Below are 26,062 nucleotides of genomic sequence, written 5' to 3'. Positions count from 1 at the left end.
GTCCATTTTCCCAAGTTGCCAGGCAAGACTGGGCCATTCACTGGGACCGGCCCTATTCGATTTCTGCCATAGCCAGATGCGCCTGGCCAGATGCAAGACAGCGAGGATCCAGGCTACTCCGAAGTCCGCCAGGTCTAGCGGAAAGACACTGCCAGAGCACGTGCGTCTACTTTGCCCTCGGTCCCGGGGGTCGCAGTCCCGAAGGTCCTCCGAGGGCGCTATCGCCCCAAACTGGCTCCGCCCAAGCCGAGCGACCCAGAAAGCTGTCGGAGCTGGGCAGTGGGGCCCACTGGTCGTCACGCGGGCTGCGTGGAAGAAGCAGGACCCTGGAGCCGTGTGCACCCCACTGCTGGGCCTGCGCGCATAGCGGTGCCGGGAGGTTGCTGGGGGTGCTCGGGCTCTGCTGGAGCGGGAGGCCGCGCAGGCCAGGCCCCAGCTCCCTGAGGCAATGCGGCCCGGGGGTGGCAGCGCCGCGGCCTGTAGGCACCCAGTCGTCGCTGACGGCCAACAGCGAGAAGCCCCCTCGCAGGGCGGCCAGAGCCTCGGGGGCGAGGCTGTGCGCACCGGGTTCCCGGGGGGCCGGCCGGGCCCGCGTCTTGGCGCGCAGCTCATCAGCCACCGCCAGCTGCGTGTGGTGCGGCCTCTCTGGGTGGTAGAACTTGCACTTGATGCCATAGGTGCATTTCTTGCCTGGAAGGAACAGAGCAGAGACGGTGCAGAGTGAGACCTGATGCCTGGACAGGACTGCGGTTCCAGCAGTTCGGGGCCTTGGCCCCTCCTTGTGGAGCTTTCTTCCAGAACCCCAAAGAAAAGCCTGGGGTCTGGGCGCCTGGCAGAGGTGAGAAGCACCATGGGCCACTTGCAGGATGAGCAGCAGTGCTCTGAGTGCAGTAACTCCCAAGCAGGTCAGTGAAAGAGCTGCCTAGAAGGTCAGCGGGGATAAAATCCTCTTAATGGGTAATGGTAGAGTTAGGGGGAACAGTGGAACAGGATGGGGACACAGTGAAATGGCTGAGAACTGGACCCAGGGGTGCATGGCACAGCCTGTACCCATGTGTGACTCCAGCACCCAGCCCCAACACTCCCATGCAACAGTGTTTAGGACGTCAGTTCATCCTTACAGCAGCCTGACCAGAAACTGCAGTCCAGAAAGGTTAAGTTACCTCTCTGGGGGCATACAGCTGGTCAAGGGCAGAACTTGGGAGGAATCCCTGGCTGCTGACTGCCAGACCAGCGATTTTGACTGTGCCCCTGTGCTGCCCTTACCAGTACCTGAACAGGATTCAGAAGGCCCTGTGTACTACCCACCATAGGGGCAGTGCTGCCAGGATGGCTCTGGGGGCCTCGGCCTCCTGCTCAGGAAGTTGCTCAGGGTGGGTCCATGGCGGCCCAGGGGATCATCAGGAGGCATGAACCTAGGAAATAAGCACAGAGGGGTGACTGCCAAACCAAAAGGGACTCGCCACGGGCTTCTGTATGGAGCTGGGGATACAGGCCCAGGCCATTCAAGGCCCCAGTGGCATGGACCATCACCCAGGGCAGGTGTCATAACATCTGAACAGCTCCACTCCCTTCACTCTGAGCCCATGAACACAGCACAGCCCTGCCATTCCCCAGACTTCCTTCCCGTGTGGTGCAAGCCAGAAGGCACAGAATCACCTAGCAACTGGTTATAGACTCAGCCTCGGACTTCACACACACTTGCTTAGTCAGCATCTGAAGCTCTTCGGAAATTTACATTTTAACAATTTCCCAAGTGATTTTTATCCAGGAAAACTGAAGTATAACCTTTCCACCTCCACTCTCCAATTCCCCATTGTCCTCATAGGTTAAGAACCTCTGTGGAGTTAACAGACAGCTCCTAGAAGGATGGTGGGCTGTATGAACTCCTAGAGGGTTAGGCCCCTTTCTCCTGTGTGCCTCACCCCACGCAGAACCCAACTCAGGACATACGCAGGGGAGGGCTCAGCGCTGACAGTTGGAAGCACCAGCCAGTGCCTCAGTGAAGCAGATGAAAGCAGCCAGCCCACAGTGCCAAAGCACCAACATGGTCCCTCCTCACCAAACCCAGGGGTTCTGAGCACTGTCTCAGCTTCCCTGCCCCTACACATGTGGTTCTCTGACAGCAGCCTGCCCCACCTCCTCCCTGTCACAGAGCCCTGACATGGAAGAGAATTCATATTCAGGGTGCTCAGGGATCAAAGGGAAAAATTAAGTGTCTCAGGATGAAAACTCCCCTGTTTAGTGAGATCTATATTTTCAAATGAATACTTTTATTCTCAGGAGACTCTCCTAGGCCATACAAAGGTTCTGCTGAAGAGCAGTGGATTCTAAATGGGGGCGAGGCTGTTTTATGGGTTGCTATCCCTCCAAGAGTCACAGAGTCATGATGAGGTCCTGCCCTGCAGAGAGCTGGGCGGTCCTGGCCCAGGGAGGTCTCCATGGCTCAGCATCAGGCTCCACAGCTGGTTTCTCAGAGCTGGGCCCTGACCAAAAATCTGGGGAGCCGCTCACTACAGTTATTAAAAGTTCCCAAAGGCTTCACCTCCTTCTCTCTCAGGAGCAGGAACTATGCCAAGAAGGCCCTGTGGAAGTGCCCGGGCCCAGGGGGGTGGGTGCCCTTGCTCACAGTTGGGCAGTCAGACATGGCCTGGCCACCCTTCAGCAGAGAGCAGTGCCTCCAATAGACTAGGCCTGGACCCTGGCTGTTACCAGGCCAGAAGCAGCCATGACCCTTCAGCCCTCAGTGAGGATTTCTGGAACCCACAGTCACAGGGCTTGCCAGACTTCTAAGGCCAAATCTGGAGAGGGAGAGCAGCTGGTCCTGTGTATCTGGAAATGACAATCTGGTGGTTGCTGGTGAGCATCTGCCCTGGGGCTTAGAAGGCCATCTCCACCCCTTCAGTGACAGTGGTAGGGACAACAGTGTAACCTGGGGATGCCATGTCCTGGTGTGGCCTTGGAAGAAGTTATCAGTTTAGGGTACAGTTCTCTAGTCTTCACAGTGATTTCACAGGTCCTACTACTTTCAGCCTTGGGTGACTGACTGATGACCATGACCCACTGGCCACTCCAAATGCCAGCTCTTCCTACAGCACCAAATGCCTCCCCAGTTTCAGGGTCGAGAGCTGCCCTGTTGTGAGCAGGTGGCCTCTTCTCCCCTCTCCTCCCTTCACCACCGCCATAGCTGTTCATTCACTCATCTGTGGACTCCTTCACTCCTTCATTCCTGTGACACTGGTTATTCTGAACCAGGTGTGCTTGGACATAGCAGGTAAACAAATACAGTTGCTCCCCTTAAGGAGTAGGGGTGCTTATCTAAACACACATCCCAAAAGACCAGTTGAAGAGCCCAGAATCAGAGCTGAACCACTGCTGCCTGGGACAGTCACTGAAGCAGAAATGATGCCCCTGCTTGCTGTGCCATACCAGTCTGTTCCCCAGACCCATGGCCACCGTGCTGGGCTCCCAAACACAGTGAATGCCCAAGCATATTTGCAGCAGACAAGCTGTCATTTCCTCCCCTTCTTAGCTCAGGGTCAGAACCCTTGTCCAGTGCCTGCTAACAAATTTATGCCTCATGAACCTGACGTCCCTCCCTTCCCCAGCCACAGGCACTTGGTCCAGGGCTGACCTGACTCATGGGACCAACTTTGGGGGCAAGTAGACTGACAGGCCCTCCTAACCATTTCATACAAGAAGTGTGGGGACAGCCATTTTCAGGCAGATTTAAGGTCTTTACCGCCTGAAGAAAAGACTCTCTAGCCCACTCCCATATGTAATTCAAAACTTTTTTTAAACCTAAAATAAATGAAAGGGAATACTACGAAGTCTAGATTTTTTTTCCCATGATGACTATTTCACAGCTCTTATTTGGAGGATTAAATTCTAAAATAAAAGAAGTTTCTGGTGCACTATGCACACACCCTGGCCCACCTGTTGGGAAGTTTTGCCATGAGTCAGCTGGATATGGCCATGGGAACTGCAAGGCCAAGGACTAAACTGCCCTGTGGGTGAAAGGACCCACCAGGAATTTGGTCACCAAAGACAGGAGATCCCGAGCAACAGAAGTGATCATGTGGCCTGGGCAGGCTGAGTGGGTGACAGGCCAGCTCCATCTATAAGGCTGGCTGTGCCCATGTCCCCAACCCCAGCTTTGCCTAGACATGGGAACAGCTTTCTGTTATCACCCCAGCCCTTAATGCCAGGCCCCTTTCCCCATACCTATCATTGACAAAGGAGAACATGAGCAACCTCTGCTCAATGAACCACTTCCACTCAGGGTTCTCGCTCTGCAGGTCTCGGTAGTTGTCATTGGAGACGATGACGCCGTCCTTCTCATAGGCCACTTTCACGATGTAGCGGTCGTCATAGCAGACCACCCGTTTGCCGTTCACCTTGCGGGACGGGGTGTACACAAGCACTGCCTGCCGCTCCAGCTCCTCCAGCACATGCTGCTCTGGGGCCACACACAGAGACTACAGTCAGGGCCATTCTGCACCATTCTTCTCCCACCCTGCCCCAGCCAGTCAGATGGAGGCAGGGGAGGGAGCAGACACCAGTTTCTCCTCCCACTCCTAATGCTCATTTTTCCCCCTAAATTTCACTGAATTTTCTAGCAGCCCGAGGCCAAGCTAGCTTTTGGCTTCTGTCCTGCCTGGGTTAAGACAGAGTCCAGAATATGGTGCCCAGTCTGTGAGAGCACCCTTAGAAGGAAGACTTTAGCCACAGCTCTTGTCCTTTAGAGGGTTACATGCCACCTTGGCCCTACAGTGGTAGACACTGGGGCCTCCTACTGGGGTGGACTTCATGTCTTAACTGGAACCTTGATGATGCCTTAGCCATGACTAGCAGCCTGGCAGCCACCTGGACAGCTCCTGGGTGGGCCCTTCACTGAGAACTATCCCACAGAATCTGCTTGGCCACCTTTGAACTGGAGCCTGCCACAATGGACACCTCTGAGAGACTCGGGAATGTAAGAGGAAGAGTCTAGGATTCCGAATACACAGTCTAGGGGCTGGGGATTTAGCTCAGTGGTTCTGGCGCCTGCCTCGAAAGCACAAGGTCCCAAGTTTGATCCCCAGTACCAAAAAAAAAAAATACCACAATACACAGCCTGGATTCTGAGATGGGCTCCAGTTCCTTAGTCTTCTTTAACATTAGGTGCTACAGTCATCAAATGAGATTGATGACACCTCCCTTACCTATCTCATGTGCTGGTGAGTAGACTGAGCAAGCGCAGGTGTGTGAGAGGTCTCGAAAAAACTAGGAAGGAGGTGGACCTGTGCCAGCTGGTGCAAATATTTCAATGTCTTTCCTAGAAGAGGATACAGTCTCTGTCCTGGGAAGGGCCACGGTTTAATCTTAGATTTGCCTTTGGAGACATGCAAGGAAAATCTCTTCTCCACATAATAATTACCCAGAACTTGAAAAAGTATTAACCTATTCATGTTCATAAATTATTTCTTCCCTCAAGTTTAAGTCCCTTCCAATATGACATGATTTGCAGACTTTAAGAAGATGCAGAACTTATTTTTGGTACAAACTACAATAAAAACATGTCATAAACTTTGAGAAGCGCAAGGTGGGCCGTACTTGTGAAGTTTCTGCTGCCCCTCCCTGTTCACAGTCCTCTCCATTCCCCTTCAGATAACTCACAGTTTAGAGCATAGTGTTTTATAAACTATAATTCCCTTGTTTTAATTGAGAAATACACGTGTATGAGAACCATTTTCAATAGGGTGACACACTGAACTTTGCATGAATGGAATCATACTCTGCATGCACTTATACAACTGTTTTTTTCACTGACCGTGGTTGGTGAAGTTATTTGTCTAATGTTCACTCCAGGCAGTTTGTGAGTAAGCCTCTGGCACAGAAGTCCAAGGAACTCTCTAGAATGTTCCTTAAAAACTCTCTAATAACACTCAATCTTATGAATATAAAGTGCCCTCTTATGGTGGTTTTATTTTGTATTTGTCTGGTTAGAATGAGATTGAATATCTTTGCATAGGTTTATTGGCCATTTATGTTTTCTCTATGAAAGACTCATTCCTGCTTTAGCTCATTTTTCTATTGGTTCATTGTCTTTGTCTCATTAATTTGAAAATGTTCTCCATAAATCTAGATATTAATCTTTACTCAGTAGTATGTGAAGTGGAAAAAAATAGTATGTGATGTATAGTCTGCCCCAGTTTGAGACATGTCTTTTGTTTTTCTTTTTTCTTTTTTTATTTCTTTTGTGATAATTTGTTAATGAACAGAAATTTATTCATCTGTCTCCCATAGGATTGTCCTTTTGACAGCTTGTTTAAAAATTCCTTTCCTACCCCAAAATAATTTTCCTACTGTAGCTATATTATATTTACACATGGAATGACACTAGTCTCCATGTTCATGCCATAAAGAATTATTTGGGGTAACAAGTTCACGGTGGACAACTGAACATATGTGTGCATCCCCCCTTCTTCCCATAAATTCCACTGAAATGACAGCTAAGAGGTACGAAAAGGGGATCCATTATATTAAAAGTTGATTTGGGAACAACAGCAGACCCAGAATTTTGACAAATTCTAGGAGGATGGAAAGCAGAGAGGACCATGCTGACTGTAGAGCAGGGACAGCAGCAGAGCCCAGAGTGTGCACAGAAGTCTGAAGCAGAGCTAGGGACCCTTTTCCCTGTGTAGCCACAAAGCAGTCTAGGCCATGGAGGGGTGAATGCCAGCCTGGGCAGGCTGGATCCCAGGAGGGCTACTCATGGCATGTGCCCAAGGGTGGGAACCTGCACTCACTTCCTATCCCTAAAGTGTAAATAAAGGAAGGAGGAAGCCCCCATCATGTTGCTCCCCTAGAATAAAATTCTCATCATTGTGGCACCGGATATGCAGTGAGCAGAGTTGCCCACTACTTGCCTGCCCCACATGGGGTGTGTGGAAACAGGTCAGCAGCAAGGGTCAGCCCTACAATTCAGGGAAAGGCTCTTATGCCAGGAGAGAAAGCCCAGGGCAGTTGCATAGGGATAGATTATCACCAGACTTCAAAGGGAAAAATTAAGGAGCGAGAGAGAGGGAGAGGAGGAAGGAGAGGGAGTGGGAGGGAAAGAAGGAGGGAGGGAGGGAGAGAGAGAGAGAGAAATAGATAGCATTTGTAAAAATAAAGAGAACTTTTTTTAAAAAGTCTATCACTATAGAAATATTCAGGAAAATGCTGCAGCCATAAGACAAGAATAACATTTTTATTTAAAAAATAAAGAAAAGGTAATGGAGACAGAAGAAACCGGTAATCACAGAATTAAAAACAAACCCCAAAGCCAGGCATGGTGGCACATGCCTGTAACAAACAAACTAAAAATCCAGACAAACATAAAAACTGTTGCTAAAAAGACAGGAGGAAAACGCCAAGGAAACTCTGCAGAGTGACAGAGAGGCTGGTGGGCAGGTGTTGCTTTAACTGAAAGGATGCCAACAAAGGCACCTAACTTCTTGTTATCACGGAGCTGAACAAAAACCAAACAAAACTCTGTTGATTTAAACCACCTTGTTCAATTATTTGTTGCTTAAAATAGCCTTAGCTAATATAAGAATTAAAATAAAGAATTTCCTGGGTCTCAATTACCATTTGTTTTAAATGAAGAGATGGGACTGGGTATTCAGTAAACAATAAATATTACCTGGCCGAGTGAATGTCTCTTTCTGATCCCACATACTCCTAGGGTGACATGCACAGCCAATCTTTCTTCAGTGTTAAAAGTTGTAAGACACAGCCCTTTTGAGAACTTAATCATTCACACCAAAAGACTGAGTCATTTATTCATTCATCTATTCAACTATATTTTGAGCATCCACTATATGTCAGGTATTTTTCTAGGGCTGAACAGTCATTGCCAGTGTTTTCATGGAGCTTTTAGCAGACACCACTAAACCAGTCACTAAAAAGATAACAGACCATGACTGGGGAGCATTGCCAAGGAAGAGTACACAGCACCCCTCAAGCATACACCCAACCCAGCATACCTCTGACGGGGGTATCAGATCTGGATGGCTCTTTCCTCCAAGATGGGACAAAAACTTTGATGTAGGTGTGTCCTCTGTCCCTGAACCAGTCTACAGCCAGCTGGATTCCCCGGCAAGAGAAGACTTCTTTACTTCCATGGCTATGACAGAAAGACAAAGTAATTTGAGAAGACCTAAGAAGGGTTCCTTACAGTGATTTCCCCTGGGAATATCTCGGATCACAGTCTCTTTACCAGAAGGAACCAGGTAGATCTGCATTTGAAAGATGATGCCTTCTTTGCACAAATGATAGCCCCTAACTAGAACCAGGAAGCTGGTGGTAAGGACAGAGAGGCACTCTGGCTCCATGGGGAAAATACTCCAAGGAATGGGAGGATAAGAGAGGCTGAGGTAGGGACAGGTTCTTGAGAGCAGAGGGCTCTGCAAAGCCTGGCAGGGAGCAGCCAGCCAGAATCTGGAAGAGGACCATACTTTAAACTTTCCTTACCATGCTTTCTCACAGGTGTGACCTTTCCTGTTATTTTCTCAGGGAGGTTAGGACAGTCATGGGTCTGTGAAGCACTAGTCAATGGTAACGGAACTCAGGCTCTGGGGAGGTACCAGAACTTGCAGAATTCCTTCAGCTTCAATAACAAGTGAGAACCCGGGCTTTTCAGCCTGGTATGGGGCTTCTCCTGGTAAAGGGAACACATTGCTTTGGCCATGAAGGCTGCACTAGGAGACTTGTACAAATATCAAAGAGAAAACACATGTTATTGTACCTAGATGGTCCCCCAAAGCTTCATGCTCTCATAAGTGGAGCTTTTGGGAGCTGGCTGGATCAAGAGTGTGTGATACTTGATTAAGGGTATATGGTACTAAATTCGTCCACTGATTGCTTTAGCATAGTTCTGGGTATGGATAATGGGAAGCCCCACCCTGGGTGTGGGTTTATAGCCTGGATGGGATAAAAGGGAAAGGGAAACTTGCTGCTTGCTGCCTCAATGTCTCCTGCTTGGTTTGCCATGTACTGTTTATCCTCTGCCATGGCCCTCTCCCATGTCACCCTGCCCTGGAGCCAGCTGGCTATGAACTTAAACCTCTACAAACTGTGAGCTGAAATAAACCTTTCCTCTTTTAACTCTGAGTATTAGATATTTTGTCTAAGCAATGAGAAAAATAACTGAGGCAACACTCAAGAAGATAGGAGGTGGAATACTAGTCCCTTCCACCCCAGTAGAAGCTGGAAGTAATGCAGGTGAATGAGGTCACTGCCCCTCACTCCCACTGAGCCCAAAGAGGAGGGGGATGTAGAAGTATCAGTGTGAACAGGAGGCTGAAGTCTGGTTTCCCAGCACAGCCTCATAGGCTGCACATCCTCAGAGAAATTCTAGTTCTGCAGGGCTGGCTTGGAGGAAGTGGTCAGTAGGTGAGCCTGAAACAACACCCAGGTCCTTTGCAGGTCCTAGTCTGACACCTAGGGGTGGACCAATGCCTGCCAGAGAGCAGTTTAAACCAGAATGGCTCCCAGAAATGCCAAAGGGGACCAATGACATTCTCATGTTCATCTGGCCACTCACACCTGAATGAGGCCCAAGAACCCTGTCCCAGCCAATACTAGAGGCCCCAGGGCCTACTTGGGAGAGGACTAGGGGGAGAGAAGGGAAACGAGCTGGAGTCACCCAGAAGACAAGACACAGAGATGCCACCATGCTGGCACCGGCAAATGTCAGGTTGATCCCTTACCTACCTGGAAGCTGGGGGAGAGGTTACCTGTGTCATGGAGGACAAGATAAGCTTTTCTATCCAGCTCACAGCAACACTGAACAATAGGGGCCCCTCCACCCCCAAGCCTGCGTATCTCTCAACTGTAACAATCTAGCCTCAGTCCATTCTCAAGAAATGGCACTGCCACATGATTTTAAAAATTATTTCTTAATTGATCTCTTTCTGGGGCTCTGTTTTAATCACTCAAAAGCCAACTTCCTCTCCCTGACACTTTTATTGGGTGTGTGTTTAAGAGGAGAGAGATATTCAGTAAAAGGGAAAACTAGGCTCTGGCAGACAATCAGGCATTGACTATCATGCTGGGTCAGTGGGGACATGTATAAGCCAAAGGCCTCCATTTGTCTGGAGACTTTGTCATTGTCTCAACGTGGATTATGAACCTCCACTACAAGACACTGCACTGAATGCCAAGGAGAGATGTCCCTCTGCTTCTTGGAGCTTATCTTTGATACATGTAGAGAGTTCTGTCTGCCAAGCCACTTGGCACATTTCATCTCATTTAATCATTACAAGTCCTTGAGGAAGTGACCTTCACCCTCATTTTACCCTTGAAAGAACTGATGTAAAGAAATGTGCTGCGCTCGGATCTAGTGCTCCTGTCCTCTGAGCCTGATTGTTGGCTGCAAACTCTTCCTCCCTTGGCATTAAGACCCCTGGACCCCAGGGTGGCTCCTAGGAGCAGAAACTATCCAAGGTTAAGTGCTCCTGCAGGAAGGCGCCTTCCTGGGTTACTCCCTAGCACTGGGAACTGGCTTATCAGGCAGCAGGCTGACAGGAAAAGGAAATAAGAGCCCAGAGGTTTTGAATATCTTGGGGGTAGAAAGGGGAAGTGGGTAGATGCCTGAAGCAAATTATGCTAACATGACAATTGTGCCTGGGGCACCCAGGAGAGTTGCCTAAGAGTTTTAAAATCTAGACAGTGACTCAAACAAAAAGTCCAACATAGGGCCAGGGATTTAGCTCAGTGGTTCCACCGCCTGCCTCACAAGCACAAGGACCCGAATTTGATCTCTGGTACAAAAAAAAAAAAAAAAAAAAGTCCAACATACCCCAAATGAGGATACATTGAAATGAAAGCCTCCTCAGAAGCAGTAAGAGGATGTGAAATTCTTAGGTGGTTTCCCTCCAAGTTGGAGGCTCCAAAGCCCACACCATTGCTAGATTTGCCTACAGAATGCAAAGTGGGCTGGGCGCTTGTCAGTTCTCAGACCCTGCAAAGAAATGCTGCACTATGGCTCCTGGGAAGCCATGTTCTTCCCAAACACCACAGTGCAGCTGCTAACAGGCCACCATATGAGTTGCCTATTCTCTAAAAGTTGCTGGACATTTTGCTTTTAAGGCCAAATATCTACCAACTCAGGTATTCAGCTGAGTGTGCTCTCTCTCTCTCTCTCTCTCTCTCTCTCTCTCTCTCTCTCTCTCTCTCTCTCTCTCTCTCTCTCCTTCTCTCTGTCTCTCTCTCTCTTTCTCTCTGTCTCTCTCTCCCCTTGAAGGTACAGGGATTGTACCTGGACACACATCTCTGGGCCGTTGGTCCCTCAGATCCACCATCCAAGGCACATGTGGCACCTGAGGCCCAGCACTGGTGGCAGCTGGCAGAAGTGGGTCCTGGACACCACTCTGCAGCCCTATTAAGAGAGCAGGGCCTTGCACATTCTGCTTAGCTCAGGCTCTGGGTATGCTTTGGCCCCTGGACAAAGGCCAAGCAGGGTCAGGGACGCCCACCATGCAGCCACTTCCAAGGCCAGATGGGAGAGAGCCACGGGTAAGGAAACGGCTAAAAGTGATGGATGATATCAGAAAGAGCACAGGATCCAGAGCTAACACTCATTGCTCTGCAATAGCAGGCAAGTTGCTTACTCTCTTACTCTCTTTCTCTCTCTCTCTCTCTCTCTCTCTCTCTCTACCTCTGAAGAAAAAGAGAAATTCCTTTAGAAGAAAATATGCTTATGTCTTTCTAACACTCATGGAATAATCACCTTGAGTCTTAGCATGTCAGAGATGAAAAAGCCATTTGAGATTACTTAGTCCAAACTCCCAACTGTGTAAACAAGACTCAAAAAAGTCAGGGACTTGCCCAGGCCACACAGCTGCTCAGCTAAAAAGCCAGAGCAGCACAGCTTCATATATGTGGCTATTTAAAGTCAAATGGATTAAAGGGAAATTCAGTTCCTTAATTGCCCTAGCCACCTTTTAAGAGCTGGGTAGCCACAGGTGGCAAGTGGCTACCATAATAGATATCACAGACTAGAACTTTCCATCATAGCAGAGAGTTGCTTTTGGCAGCTTGGACTAAAGTCCAAACTTGGACCTCAGGCATTGAAATACCTCCATCCTGGGCTCCAACCTCCTCATTTCCCACATGGACACAAGAGACTCACCAAGACTGAGGGGCAAACTTAAGCCTGGCTCCCCAGGTCTAGGACTGATGCTAATCTGCTTCACAACATAGAATTCTTATTAAAGTTGACTCATTACAGCCAGGCATGGTAGTACATACCTGTAATCTGGGAGGCTGAGGCAGGAGGGTTGCAAGTTTGAGTGCAAGCTGGGCAATTTAGAAAAACCCTGTCTCAAACTAAAATTAAAGTTTTCTTAAAGGGCTGGGTGTGTTTGCTTCAGCAGCACATATACTAAAAACAGGCTGGGGCTGTAAAGTTCAATCTCCAGATCAAGAGAAAGAAATTCTGACTCACTGTTTATGAATGGAAAAAGAAAAGCTGTTAGTCCTGCCTGTGGGAGTCCAGTGGACTTTTTGTGTTGCTACAGTGAGGAGACAGAAGTGTCTTTAGGACCTGGCTCAAGGACAGAATGTTTCATGCAGCAGACCAAACCCCCGAACAAATACATCCTATTGTTTGTCAAAAGCCCTTGGCAGTGACCTGCTCTATGAACCTACAGAGACAGCAGCCAGCCCAGGACTCTGGGTTCAGCCACAACCAACAACCTTGAGCCCACAGTCCCACACCCTTCAAGAGAGAAGCCCTGGCACTACTTGCATGGGTGACATTAACGGGAGCACACGCATAGAGGTCAGGGCTGACTCAACCAGTGTTGACCTTGGCCAAGTCCATCAAGTCCTGTCCTAGGCAAGAGAGGGTCAGACACAAGGACTGATGCCCACTCGAACACTCCCTGTGCTGACCAAGGACATTCAGCTTAGTACTTTCTAAAAGGCAGAGGAAAAAAGAAATCCAGGCCATAAAGCACTATATCACAGGTAATTCCTCATTCTGCATGAGCAGTTCTTAACATTTAGAGGATCACAAGCCCTTTAAGTGTCTGTTGAAAGCTGTGGACCTTCTCAGAAAAACACAGATATGTGTACACAAGTGCTTTGTTGTGTATATTGTTTCAAGCCATCACATGAAAGAGGAGGCCACGAGTCAGCAATGCAGAAAAATATGAGAAAACAGACTCTCCTTTTGAGCTCCCCGAAAGACACCCAGCTCAGCTGATGCCTTGAGTTTACCCCAGAAGCCCTGTGTCAGACTTGTGGCCTCCAGACCTGGAAGAAAATAAACGTGTATTGTTTGTACTCACTTCGCCAGCACATATACTAAATGTATATTGTTTTAAGCCACCAAAGAGCAATAGGAAACTAGAGCAGATGCTAGTCTATAAGGGTCCACCAAAACACAACTTCCCAAAGTAATGATTAAAAAAAAAAACTTGTACTGAAAATGCAGGCTGCTGTTCTCCATGAGCACAGGCACATGCCACCACAGGCTCCAGGGGACAGAGTCACAGCCACCAGCAGACACTGGTGAATGCTCCTGCCAACAGAAGCTGCACCTCTTACCTGCTCAGAGAAGAAAGGGCACACATCCATTCAGCTTCAAGCCACTCAGCTTCAAGCTCCTCTTCACCCCCTCTAAGGCAACCTTGCCTTCAAGACCAGAAGACATGAATGTCTTCCATACTACAAAGCTCAGGGAAGGAAAGCTTTGGAAAACCCTGTTTCTGAGGTTTTCTGAGCTCTGAGGTCAGCAGATAATGACACACCAGTTTGGGTTTCAACCATCCATCATTTGTAAAAGGGAAACATCTGCCTAGATCTCAATCACAGAATCTGGCAGGGCCCAGGGGACATGGCTCCTGTTGAAACTCCGATGGGAGGACACAGTAGATGCCACTGTAGGAGAAGGGACAGTGAATGGAGTAGAACTAGGCCCGTGCTCTTTCCCAGCACTTGTCTTTGATTGGAACAAATTAAGTTCAACAGTCAGTACAGTTGTTGTACAATTTGTCCCTTTTCCCTAACTAGTGGGAGGAGGGAGAAGGCATGCATACTTACATGTGCATAGACACACTTGTGTATGCATGGATTTGTGTGTGGATGTGTGTGTGTATATATATCCATGTGCACACACGGAGAACACACAGACTTCATTCTGGTTACTTGAGGTGTTTTGTGGGCAGCAAGTGTGTGCAAACATTGAAGCTCTGATTGGTTCTTCACCGTAAGTCTGAGGAAGTGTTTCCACTTGTCACCCATACAGGCTGAGCATGAGAAGACTGAACTCATTGCAGCTGTGAGAGGTGGATGGTGGAGTTGGTGGGCCCAGACCCTTCATGTGCAAATAGAGTACGTAGTTTAAATTGCAGTTCCAAGCAGCAACAGAGACTCCCATCAAAAGAAAATCTTGCACTGCCACCCTATAACAACTCCTAAAAATAATCTCTGGTCCCCAAAGAGAAAATGCTAACGTTTTCCTATAGCCCCTAGAAGTAATCTTTTTTACCCTATGTCCATTCTGTTTTGTTTTGTTTTGTTTTTTTGGTACCAGGGATTGAACTCGGGTCCTTGCGCTTGCAAGGCAAGCGACAGAATCACTGAGCTAAATCCCTGGCCCTCATTCTGTTTTGATTTGGAATCTAAAGCTGGGAATGTTTTTAATTTATATGATTTTTTTTGTTTTGTTTTTGGTACCGGGAATCAAACACGGGTCCTTGCACTTGCGCAGCAGGCAACAAAACCACTGAGCTAAATCCCCGGCCCTATGTGATTATTATTTTACATGCAAAGCCCTCTTTCTATTGATGCCCAGAGATCATTCAGAGCCCAGGCTCCTCACACACCCCTCCAGCTCTTCCCAGGACCCTAAGAGCCTACTGGATTCTTAAAAGTCCCAATAATGCTCCAGACCTTAAATGGAGCGGGGTTCCACAGGCTCCCCTCCAGGGACCTGCATGAGAACATGAGAGCAACCCCATCGGCCAGCTCCTAAGTCCCAGGGAAAGAGGGGGCTCATCACACACACTGTGTGTGGGTAAAACTGGGAATTGAATCCAGAGCCTTTCCACTGAGCTACATCCCCAGCCCTTTTTATTGTTTATTTTTGAGAGACACGGTCTCACTAAGTTGCCCAGACTGAGCTTAGATTGCAATCCTCCTACCTCAGCCTCCCAGAGTGCTGGGATTACAGGCATGCACCCCATTCCCTGGCTTCATCATGTGTTGATATAATAAGATAGGGAGACCTGCCTGGTAAAAAATGGAGCACTCTTCTCAGTACAAAACACATGGGGAGGGCCGGGGATTTAGCTCAGTGATTCTGCCACCTGCCTCACAAGCACAAGGTCCCAAGTTCAATCCCCGATACCAAAAAAAAAAAAAAAAACCCCACGGGGAGTGGGAGGACAGTGCCCAAGGCTGGACCATGTTGTGTTGAACCTTTCCAAACTGCTATCTATCCTGCAAAGGCAAATCCAGAGTGAGCCCTAATCCCAGGGGAAATCTGATGCCTTGCTAATATGGTGGGAGTCACTGAAACTGCTTTTCTGAATTCTTCCCTGTAACTCAGCTTTTAAAAGGGAAGCACATATATTTGCAGTTGTGAGTGAACAATTTCCAAAGGCTCAGTGCTTTGCCTGGCTGTAAGTAAGCCAAGGGGCACCATGTGTTTCAGCAATGACGTCTTCACCCAGGGTGGAGCGTGCGAGGCTACAGAGACTGTCACAGCGAGATTCAGCCAAACTAGGCACAAGCCATGCAGGGCATGATGCTCACATCCCCAAAATGCACAAAGATGCCAAGACACAGTCTGCCACTCAGGGGAGGAAGGGAGGACCACAAACACCTCTAGATCTAACAAGGGAACTGAGACCTCCCCTCCCCAGCAAACCTCTCTGAAGGCTCCCAGCGCAGTGCTGGTCTTTCTCTCATGTGATTCTCACATCCCTGAGGGAGGCAGAAGAGAGAAGAGGAATGGAGAACTCTTCTTTCCCCAGAGTCACGCAGTTGGTTAGGGACAAGGTCCAGAGAAGAACCACATCTGCCCCACATCTGACCCGGGGCTCTTCCCAGTCCCCACGCTTTCCCCAGAGGAAGGAAGGCTTTATGTGTTTCCTCTTGGTGAGAATAATAATAGCACCCTCTTATTGAACATGATCAGAGGGTGCTTGTCCCCAGCATTTTGTGCAGCCCTGGTTCTCATACTACTCTCTTGGGAGGAGCAATCCCCAACAGTACAGATAGAGAAATGGATTCAGAGATGTTGAGTGACTTACTTACAGCCACAGAGCTACTTAGAGGTGAAACAGGTTCAAAGCCTGATCCAGTGGCCCCACAGCTCTTTGGAACAACCACAGCAAGCAGGGATGATTTATAGGCATCCTGGGTATCAGTTCTCCACTAGCCACCCCTGGCTACCCAATGAAGGAAAGCAGGAAGGATACCTCATTGCCACGTTGCTGCCATCGATCACTATGGGGCGCAGAGAACTGGCTGGGTCACTGCAGTCCTCTTCCAGAGCTGGCCCCAGGCCCCGCCAGGTAGAGTCTGGGGCCCCACAGGAGCCCCTGGGAACAAGTAGGGGCCCAGTGCTGCTGTCTGGGCCCTCCTGAGCTGCAGGTCGACTGCCTGTCCTGATCAGCTCCTGCAGCACGTCATTGACCAGGGCGCTGTCACCCAGCTTGTCCAGCACCCTGACCACATCCTCCTGGCTGTAGCCCAGCTTCTGGAAGAACTCCATCTTGCTCGGGCGCTCCATACTGTGCCAGCCAGCACCTTGTGCGGGTCCTGCCCCTGGCTTCCTCCTGGCAGATCCCCACAGGCATGAGCTGAAGGAAAAACAATGTCCATCAGGTGTTTTCTATGCCATGTGGCAGCCAAGCTGCCAGGTGACTGAGGGCAAGATGTGTACGTGCTCCCTCCCTTCGGCTTTATCAGTCAGGAAATCACATCAAGCCTGGTCCCCTTGGGGATTTTCAGTTGCTCAGTGTGGTTGGGGAGCTGCAGATGAAATCAGAGTCCTTGTGCTAGTGCACTCTCAAAGGCCTTTGCCCCAACGTTCCTGTGCAGGGTTCACCAACCACACCCCAAGGTGGCAGGTGCTGAGCAGGGCACCCAGCACTCAGGACAGGCCAAGGAAATGTGCCTGAGGCTCTGCTAGGGCCTGAATAGTGGCCCTCAGATTTCTGTGTTGAAGTTGTTAACCCCAGGACCTCTCGGCAAGATTGTACTTGGAGCCAGGACCTTTAAAACAAGGTCATTAACATTGGCCCTTGTCCAGTGACTAGTGTCCTTAAAGGAAGAAGAAATTTGGACACAGAGAGGGATGAACATTTGAAGTCACAGGAAGACCAGATTTGACCCTTCTTCTCGGGCATCACTGCCTGGGCTACATTTGTATGGTGATGGGGTGGCAGAGGGGACTAATATTCCTATTTTTGGAAAATAGTTATTTCTCATGGTATTTTCAGAAGGCACAGATGACTAAACTAATATGAATACTTGGGACAAGTTGATCTCTCTTCCCCCCACAAAGATCTACATTTTTCAAAAACATTTTAAATACAATCATAATCATGAAAATATATTTACTGTGAAAAATTCAAACAATGCAAGAGTACAAAGAACACTGCAGACCCTGACTCCCCAGGGCCTCCCCTGCTAACTCTGCTAACTGCTTGCATGTCTCCAATGCTTTTACACATTTAACTTGAAAGTTAATAGATACAAACAAATACAGTTTTAGGATTGTTTGGTTTGATTTTTAAATAAATGATGCCACACTGGACATATTGTTTGGCAACTTACTTTTCTTATTAAAAATGCATTTTGGAAAATTTTTCCAGCCCAGTTTACCTGTTCTGCTGCCCATGGTATCCCCCAGAATCTGGAACAGCCCTGGCATAGATTAATTCCAATGTCTATTTGTTCAGGGATGGATGGATGGATGGATGGATGGTGCTTTCCATAGCTTAGTCATATGCCAATGGGTAGAAACTTAAGTTGTCTTTCATTGTTCTTTGTTAGAAATCCTCCTTGTTAGGGGCTGGGGATTTAGCTTAGTGGTTTTGCTGCCTGCTGTGCAAGCGCAAGGACCCGATTTCGATCACCAGTACCAAAAAAAAAAAATCCTCCTCGTTGAAGATTTTTGCACGTTTCCTTCACCCCATCCTTTTCTCAGCATTGCTGGTTCTTCACCTGTTCGTCCTACTCTTCCTTCCAAATCTTTTGCAGCATTCATGTCAGTGCAGGTTCCCACTTGGCCTTAGTATTCTCTCGCAGGCCTCTTCCTGTAGTACAGGGGCTGGGACAGAGCTAGTGAGGTAGAGGTCGGGCAGGTGGAGGGCACTTCACAACCAACCTCTGGATAGAGGCCTCTGCTACATGCCTCACTTGCTCATTTCCCACTCAGCCTCAGTGCAGGACAGTGCTACCACCGCTGAAACAGCAGACCACACTCTGACTCATTATTTTCAATTTTAAAATTATGGACTGACTCTTCTTGAAATTCTGTGCTCCTTCAAGCTATATAGCTTGGCCTGCTTTGCCTCCTACATCTCTCCAGCTCTTTCCTCTGCTCCCTCCTTCAGTGTGGAGGTCCTACAGCCCCTATATGACCACCTACTGAGCACCAGCACACACACAGCTATAAACCACGCCACACATGCCACGCACATACACACTATGTAAACAAAGTGCTGTGGGAATTCAGAATGCTGGCATTCAACAGGCACCGTTAAGTGTCTACTTCAATGGTTCTCACAGGGAGCTCCAGGGAACCCTGGGGAACCTCAAGATTTTTTCAGGGAATCCATGAGGTAAAAACTATAATAATTCATAATTTCAAAATAATAATTTCAATAACAATTTCATAATAATGCTAAGATATAATTTATTTCATTCTCCTCCTCTCATGAGTATACCATGGAATAGTCCAGAGACTATCTGTCCTGTGATATTGCTATGGTTTAAATGCAGAAGCAGCTATGAGAATCCAGCTGTCTTCTATGAAACTAGATGTTAAAGAGATTTGAAAAAAATTAATGCCATTTTTCATACTATTTTTTTTGTTTTGTTTTGAAAGTTAAGAATTCTCATAAAGGTGTAATTGGCTTATTGCTTTTTAAAAATAAATGGATTTATTTTCTATTTCTTAGTTTTAGTTTCCAACAAAGTATATTTCAAGAAGTAGATATAACCCTCAGAAACAAAAGCTCTTGGAGGACCTTCAAAATATTTAAGGACACAGAGGGGCTCTGAAACCATAAAGTTTCTTCTTAAATCAAGAGCCATTCCAACAAGTATTTCCACGGAGATGGGTCCATGTAGTTGGCCTTAGATGTGTGGCCATTCACCAAGGCCCCATCCAGAAAGCCCAGTGTTTTTCCTCCTCTCAGCCTATCCCTCTCAACCCCTGTCTCCCACAATTCACCTGCTTCCCCGCAAGCCTTGCTCCAGCCTTCTTCATCCCATACCCAATACACCACAGCCTCCACGGGGCCCCATTCTTCAAATCCATCTGCTTGTAACTGACTTGCAGTCAGAATCATATTTCTAACATAGGCTGACACAAGTATGAGGTATGGTCAAGAAATACAGTGAATGTCTTGTTTTTGTTTGTTCTTGTTATAGTAAAAGGCACATTGCCATTGATCCTTCTTAAAATATGCCCCCTTGCTTTAAGCACACTATCCTACCATTCTTGCACTTTCTGAAGCATTTCTGGAAGTCTTCTTTCCTGAGTGTCTCTAGTTGCACTGTCCTGGCTCCTCAATGTTCTGAATCAATCCGAAATGTTTATTTTTCATGGTCATTTTCACTTTGGTGAGGAGCCAGAAATCGCAAGCTATCAAATGTGGTGAATAGGTGGATGAGAGCACACTGAAATGCTTTTATGAGCCTGGCTTTCTGTTGGACAGCATTTGGCAACAGCATAGCTTTGATCACACCTCAGAAATACACTCACAAAAGAGAATTTCTTTAGAACGTGGCAAGAATGATGAGATAAATGTGCTCAGAGCGGGGAGAGGGTATTTTGAAGGGGACTAATGTGTATTTTACTGTAATAAACTTTTACAATTTAAATACTTATCATTACTTTGATCACACTTAGAAGTACACTCTGCCGACTCTGTTGACTACAAGAAAGACTCCATGTTCTGATCAACTGTGTCATGCTATAACTCTGACCTTGTCCACCTCACTCACCAACCACCAGTGGCCCACCCAGCCCTTCTCTGAACCCACAATGTAACTCTCCCTGATCCCTAAGCATTCCAGAATATTCTCAGCCACATGCTTTTCTCTTTACTTGGAATTCTCTTTTTGGCTTGGCAAACCAAGATTCAACTCATATGTCACTCAAAGACTTCCATCCCTCCAAAAGAACTTCCATGTTCCTCACCCTATACAGAGTACAGGGCAAAACTTCCACATGAGAGCGGAAGCCTCACCTTCAGGCCTGATCTACCTCCCATCTCTTGGTCAGGTGCCTCTGGTCCAGTCTGTCCTTCTCTCTGTACCTAGTGACAGTCTCTCTCTCAGGGTGGTTGTCCTTCTGGGCTGGGGTCTAGCTTCAGACCAAACTCCACAGAAGAAGATGATGCTCATCCAGCCTGACAGACCAGCCATAAGAGGTCACTCACTGTCCTTAAAGGCCTTTACTCAGGTTCTTTCCCCAGCCCAGAGCACCTGTCCTCTAATCAGGCTAAGCCCCCGGTCACATCCTCCAAAAAGCCTTCCCAAGCCCCGTGGCCCCATCCACCTCCACCTGTGCTGTGGCACTTATTCTGCTTTGGAAGAGAGAAAAGAGAAGAGCAGAAAGATTAACAGATGACAGAAATATAGAAGTTTATATTTGTGGTGCTCTTCGTGGTTTTACATAGAAATTTCTATTTAAATTTCCTATTATTCCTGGTGGGATGATGGGGTAAATATAAGGCCTCTCTTCACAAATGAGGAAACTGAGGCTCAGGGTGATACAGAGTAAAGGTTATATAGCTAGTAAATAGTAGAATGACAATGAGTAGGTCCTGAAAATAATTCTATCACTCTGAGTTGCACTCAGGCCCAATACAGTAACTTGTTATTGCAGAAATGAAAAAAAAAAAAATACAAGTAGGTCAGTCAACTTTTCTTTACTCACAGAGGAACAGGTATGAGAAGAATCTGTGTTTATTTTGTAACTCTGCATTTGAGTGACAGAAATGGAAACATTTCCATAATGAGAAAACTGGGATTTTTGACCTGGGTGGGCAGGCAGAGTAGCCATGTGAAGCCCTCATCCATGGCTGCAGCTTTCCACAGAGCCCACCAGTTAGACCCAGGGCTCCTTTCCTGTGGGACTTTCAAAAGTTTTATGTGGGACAAAATGGCTGCTTTTACATAAAATTAACAGAAAGAATTCATCTTCTTCAGAGGCTTTTTTTCCCCTTGAAGCTTTAAAACAAAACTTCATTTCCTTTTTTAAAAAAGTTGTTTTTTCTAAGTAAAGGAGATTTTAGCTGGCAGTGGGGAGGTCTGCACTCAGGAACCAACCTGGGTCTTTGGGTGACAGCCCTCCCCTGGGATGTGATGCTCCTTGGGCTGCACCACCCCAGCTGCTGGTTTGCTTTTCTATTTTTAAGACCTGAAAATCTAAACAACCTCATCTCAGTTTTCTTCCTCAATCTTGACTGGAACTCACAAAGTGCACAGAAGATTAATAATAAAATCTTCACAGTTGCCTCATGAGCTCTTGAAATAGTCAGCCTCCCAACACTGTCTTCCCTAGTTGTTAGTAGATAAGGCAACCAGACTTCGGGCGTGTGCTCTGGTAGAATCCAAAGTCAGAGACAGCCCAATAGGACAGAAACAGGGAAGGAGGTTTGGGGGGCTTCATAGATAGAACAAGGGGAATCAGGTCAGATCTGTTTCTTCTAGCATCAACCAACCAGGTTGAGGACCCCAGGCCAAAGGTCTGTAGCCTCTGACCAGAAGACACCCTGAGGAAATCAAAGAAAATATGAATGAGAATAAAAGGAAAAGGATAAGACAAAGAGAACCAGTGGCCCCTCTGTGTACCGTATTTTGTAATTATAAGACACTTCCTTCTATATTTTGTATGGAAACTCCAGTGTCCCTGGGAGGAGCAAAACACCACCTCATTCTTCATGTTGCAGTTTCTCTGAGGAAACTGAGGAAAAGAGAGCCTTTGGTGATTTACCTAGTGTCCTGCAGCAAGTAAGTAGGAGATACCAGACTGCAAAGGGCCACAATTCCCATCAACCTTGCTAAGAGGTGACCCCTAGCTATGGCCTGCTGCCACGAAGCCACAGCTCAGGGCCCAAATGAGTATATTCAGCATCTTACCCTTGTCCCCCAAGACCCTCCCAAGTGGCCTCTGCCAGCTGCATAGAAATCCATGATATCATGGCTGCCAGAATTCACCCACTAGGATGAGAAGGTCAGCCTGGCCCCAGTTTCTCAACAGAGTTTAAGTTTTGCGGTTTAGCTCAGATCTCCAGGCCCCCAGTGGACTTGTCAGTTAAATTTTGAGGAAGTCAAAGAGAAGCAAAGATTTCAGCCCATAAGATTGGCATGTAGGTGGGGGTGGGAGTCTGGGCTTTTTTTAAAAGACAATTTTTTTAAAAAATTTTTAAATTGTGATTAAATATAAAATTTACCATTTTAACCATTTTTAAGTATACGTTTCCATAACATTAAGTCCATTCACATGTTGGACAATGATTCCCATCATCCATCTCCAGAACCCCTTTCATCTTGCAAAACTAAAACTCTACTCACTAAACACTGTCCCCCCTCCCCGTCCCCAACCCTGCAACCTCCACTCCAGCCCCTGGCCACCAGCATTCTACTGTCTGTGAATTTGACCCCTCCAGATACTTGTCCTTTTGTCATGGTTTATTTCACTTAACATAATATCTTCAAGGTTCATCCATGTTGCCGCATGTGTCAGAATTTCCTTCCTTTTTGAGGTTGAATAACACAGAGTGTATATAGCACACATTGTATTTATCCATTCACCCATTCACCGTCAATGGACACCTCGGTTGTTTCCACCTTTTGGCCACTGCTATAATGCTATGAGCATCAATGTGACAGCCTGGCCATTTGTTTTCTCCATAAACTTGTCCTTGGTTCTTCTATACCTGTACCTTCTGTACAGCTATATGTCATATGGGTATTTGCAGCCCTGAAACACATTCCAGAACAACACTCCTATATTCTGCATCCCAATCTATTCCTGTGTCAGATGCTGGTACTCTGAGGGTGGTATCATCTGGCCTGGGAGAAAAATACATAATCTTGGGGAGGCAAAGCTAAGGTTTCTAATAACTACAGGAAATTAGCAAAAATTATGCTTACCACAATCAGATTTAGGAGTTTAATTTGTTCATCAGCCCACTTGAAGCTCACAGAGCCCTCTTCTAGAAACATGGTATTTGAGGCCACTGCCCAGAGTCCCTGATCTGCATTCACCCAAGAAACTAGCTCTCAACAAACCATTATCTAGACATTTTGTGAGCTCTGTGACAGAGTAAAATGAGTTGTGTTCCTTTATAACTTTAAAATGCCTGCAAACATCATGGCAGAAGGTTTTACTTAAACTGAAGAGCTTAATCTTTGCCCCATAAAATCCTTGCTAAAACTGAACATGGATGGCCCCTCAAGGAAATTAAAGATACTTACCTTATTTTTCAACTTGAGCACTTAGAATTTCAGGTGTGAGAAGTCAGATTGTTCAGGACAATACTCACCCAAGGACCGCTCCCCAACCGGCCCTTCTCCCACCCCACCCCAAGGCTCGGTCTCTTCCCCCTGCCCCTTGACTGAAGTCTGCACACTGTCTGCCATGTTCACTGATGGCCTGGGCACACACACTCACCAGCAGGGTGTGTTCTTCTGGTTTTCCCAATGGACGCTGCCCCAGCTGCCCCACAGCCTCCACGTTGATTCCGGGAGTCCAGTCACCCAGGGGTCCCTGGAGTCAGGAGAGGGCAGCCAGTCTGGGCCACACCACTGCTGGAAGCCACTTCACGCCAATGCTCCACTTCCTGTATGAGAAGTCACGTTCAGCTGCAAAGGTGGTTAGGCTTTGAGCTGGTTAAAGGGGAAAGGAAGAAAGCAATCAAAAGAGGGAGGAGAAGTTTGTTTTTGCCTCAGCGTGAGTCACCGAATCAAAGTTTAACAGCCACATGCAAAATGAACTCTCTGGAAGATAGCAGCAGGAGCCACTACACAGGAAATCCAGGAGAGGGCAAAAGGAAAAGGGCAAGAAGAATCTGAAGGTGAGAACTGCAGTTCCAAGTCCCTACTGTTGCCTGTGCTTTGTGAAGAGTGTCTGACCCTAGATGAACCTCAGGGAGGGAGAACTCACAGATAAACATAATGACAGCTTGCTGGGGGGGAAGATGTAGGGCCAAGGGAGAGAACAGGAATGGCTATGGGGTGCACAGGGGACATGAGCCTGGAGAAGGATGCTGTTTCTTCTTTCACAAAGAGAGGAGCCCCAAATCAATCATGAAATCCTTTGGAGCAGAAGCTTGGACATAGGGATAACATGACCCTATGGTTCTCACCGCCCTCCGTGGAGTGGACAGTGCTTCTCTCTCCCTGGGTCAGGGGAATTCTGACCCAGGCCCACCCAACCACAGCATTCTGCATGCTGTCTGGCTTGCTGCCAGCCTCAGCAAGCGCAGACAGCAGATGCAGAGCTCAGGATTTATTTCCTGAATTTGAGGATGCCCATCAGTGATCAGAATAAGAGGGAAAAGTACAACCAAACCACACAGCCACCCACCTCCCAACAAATATCTCTCACAGCAACTTCCCCAAGGACACAGACATCCAATGGTTACACTAGATTTACAACCTGGGAGTTGGCACTAACGAAATGAGTATGGCAAAAATTAGCAGGGGTGGTGGCGCACACACATCTGTTATCCTAGCACTCTGGATACCAAGTTCAGGGCCAGCCCAGAGTATAGTGAATTCAAGGCCTATCCTAGACTACAAGTGAGACCCTGTCTCAAAAATCAACAACAAACAAAAAGAATAGCACAAATTAGTTGGAATCTGTTGCCCCACTTTATTTATTCCCTACTTGTCTCTCAAAGAAGATTTGAAGCAGCCTAGAATAGTGAAATATACATAAAATGGCTTTGTTGAAATAAACCTTAAATGCTCAATCGTAAATCACAGAAGAAAAAGGAATATTGTCTGAGAAAGCTAGATTAAAATAGTTACTATGTTGGAACACCAGTTCTGGTTTTGGATTTCTTGGCATCAAAATGGATTTTCTAATAACTGACATTTGTTTAATGCCTACAATGTATATAATATGTCATATCAAAGTGTCCCAGGGAAAATTAAGATGAGGTCACTGGGATTCAGACAGGGTAATTAAGCTGCCCAAGTTCACTCAGCAAATGGCTGAGTCCGGGCTGAAACCCAAGACAACTGGGCCCTAAACTATGCTTTGTTTGTTTTTTTTGAGATAAGGTCTCACTATGTAGTTCAGGCTGGCCTTGAACTATGCAGCCCAGGCTGCTCTTGAATTCACTATGTAGCCCAGGCTGGCCTCAAACTCATGGCGATCCTCCTGCCTCAGTCTCCAAGGTGCTGCAATTATAGGTATGTGCCACCACACCCAGCCCAAAGCATGCTGTTTATACAACTACAAGCATCCTCTATACTCTGAAATCGCTAAGAAAGCATGCAAGATTTCAAGAGATATTCCTCAGACAAAGGACTACTATCTAGAATATATAAAGAACTCAAAAAAAATCAGACCTCCCAAATTTAAAGACCCAATCCAAAAATGGGCATCTGAAATGAACGGACATTTCTCAGACAAAGAAATAAAAGCAGCCAATAAACATATGAAAACATGTTCAACATCACTGATCATTTGAGAGATGCAGATGAAAACAACACTGAGATTCCACCTCATCCCAGAAAGAATAGCTGCTATCAAGAAATCAACCAATAGCAAATGCTGGCGGGGGTGTGGGGAGAAAGGAACCCTTCTCCATTGTTGGTGGGA

The 26,062-nt window shown here is 47.2% G+C and overlaps 1 protein-coding gene across 1 annotated transcript; it reads right to left on the bottom strand.

Moving 5' to 3' along the window:
* Zc3h12d (zinc finger CCCH-type containing 12D) lies at positions 1-24,141 on the bottom strand. Its single transcript, XM_004856947.3, is given in 7 exon segments — positions 1-193; positions 196-690; positions 1,309-1,415; positions 4,225-4,459; positions 8,013-8,152; positions 16,461-16,844; positions 23,903-24,141. Coding segments are annotated over 6 exon segments (1,350 nt in total). The 5' UTR covers positions 16,775-16,844; positions 23,903-24,141; the 3' UTR covers positions 1-134.
* Positions 24,142-26,062: the final 1,921 nt, after the last annotated feature.

Source organism: Heterocephalus glaber, unplaced genomic scaffold, assembly GCF_053883595.1.
Source record: "Heterocephalus glaber isolate CG9 unplaced genomic scaffold, H.glaber_assembly_v1.0 deba00001593, whole genome shotgun sequence".
NCBI classification, from domain to species: domain Eukaryota; kingdom Metazoa; phylum Chordata; class Mammalia; order Rodentia; family Bathyergidae; genus Heterocephalus; species Heterocephalus glaber.
The sequence above is the reverse complement of the archived record's forward strand: the minus strand, read 5'-3'. Positions and strand labels throughout refer to the sequence as shown.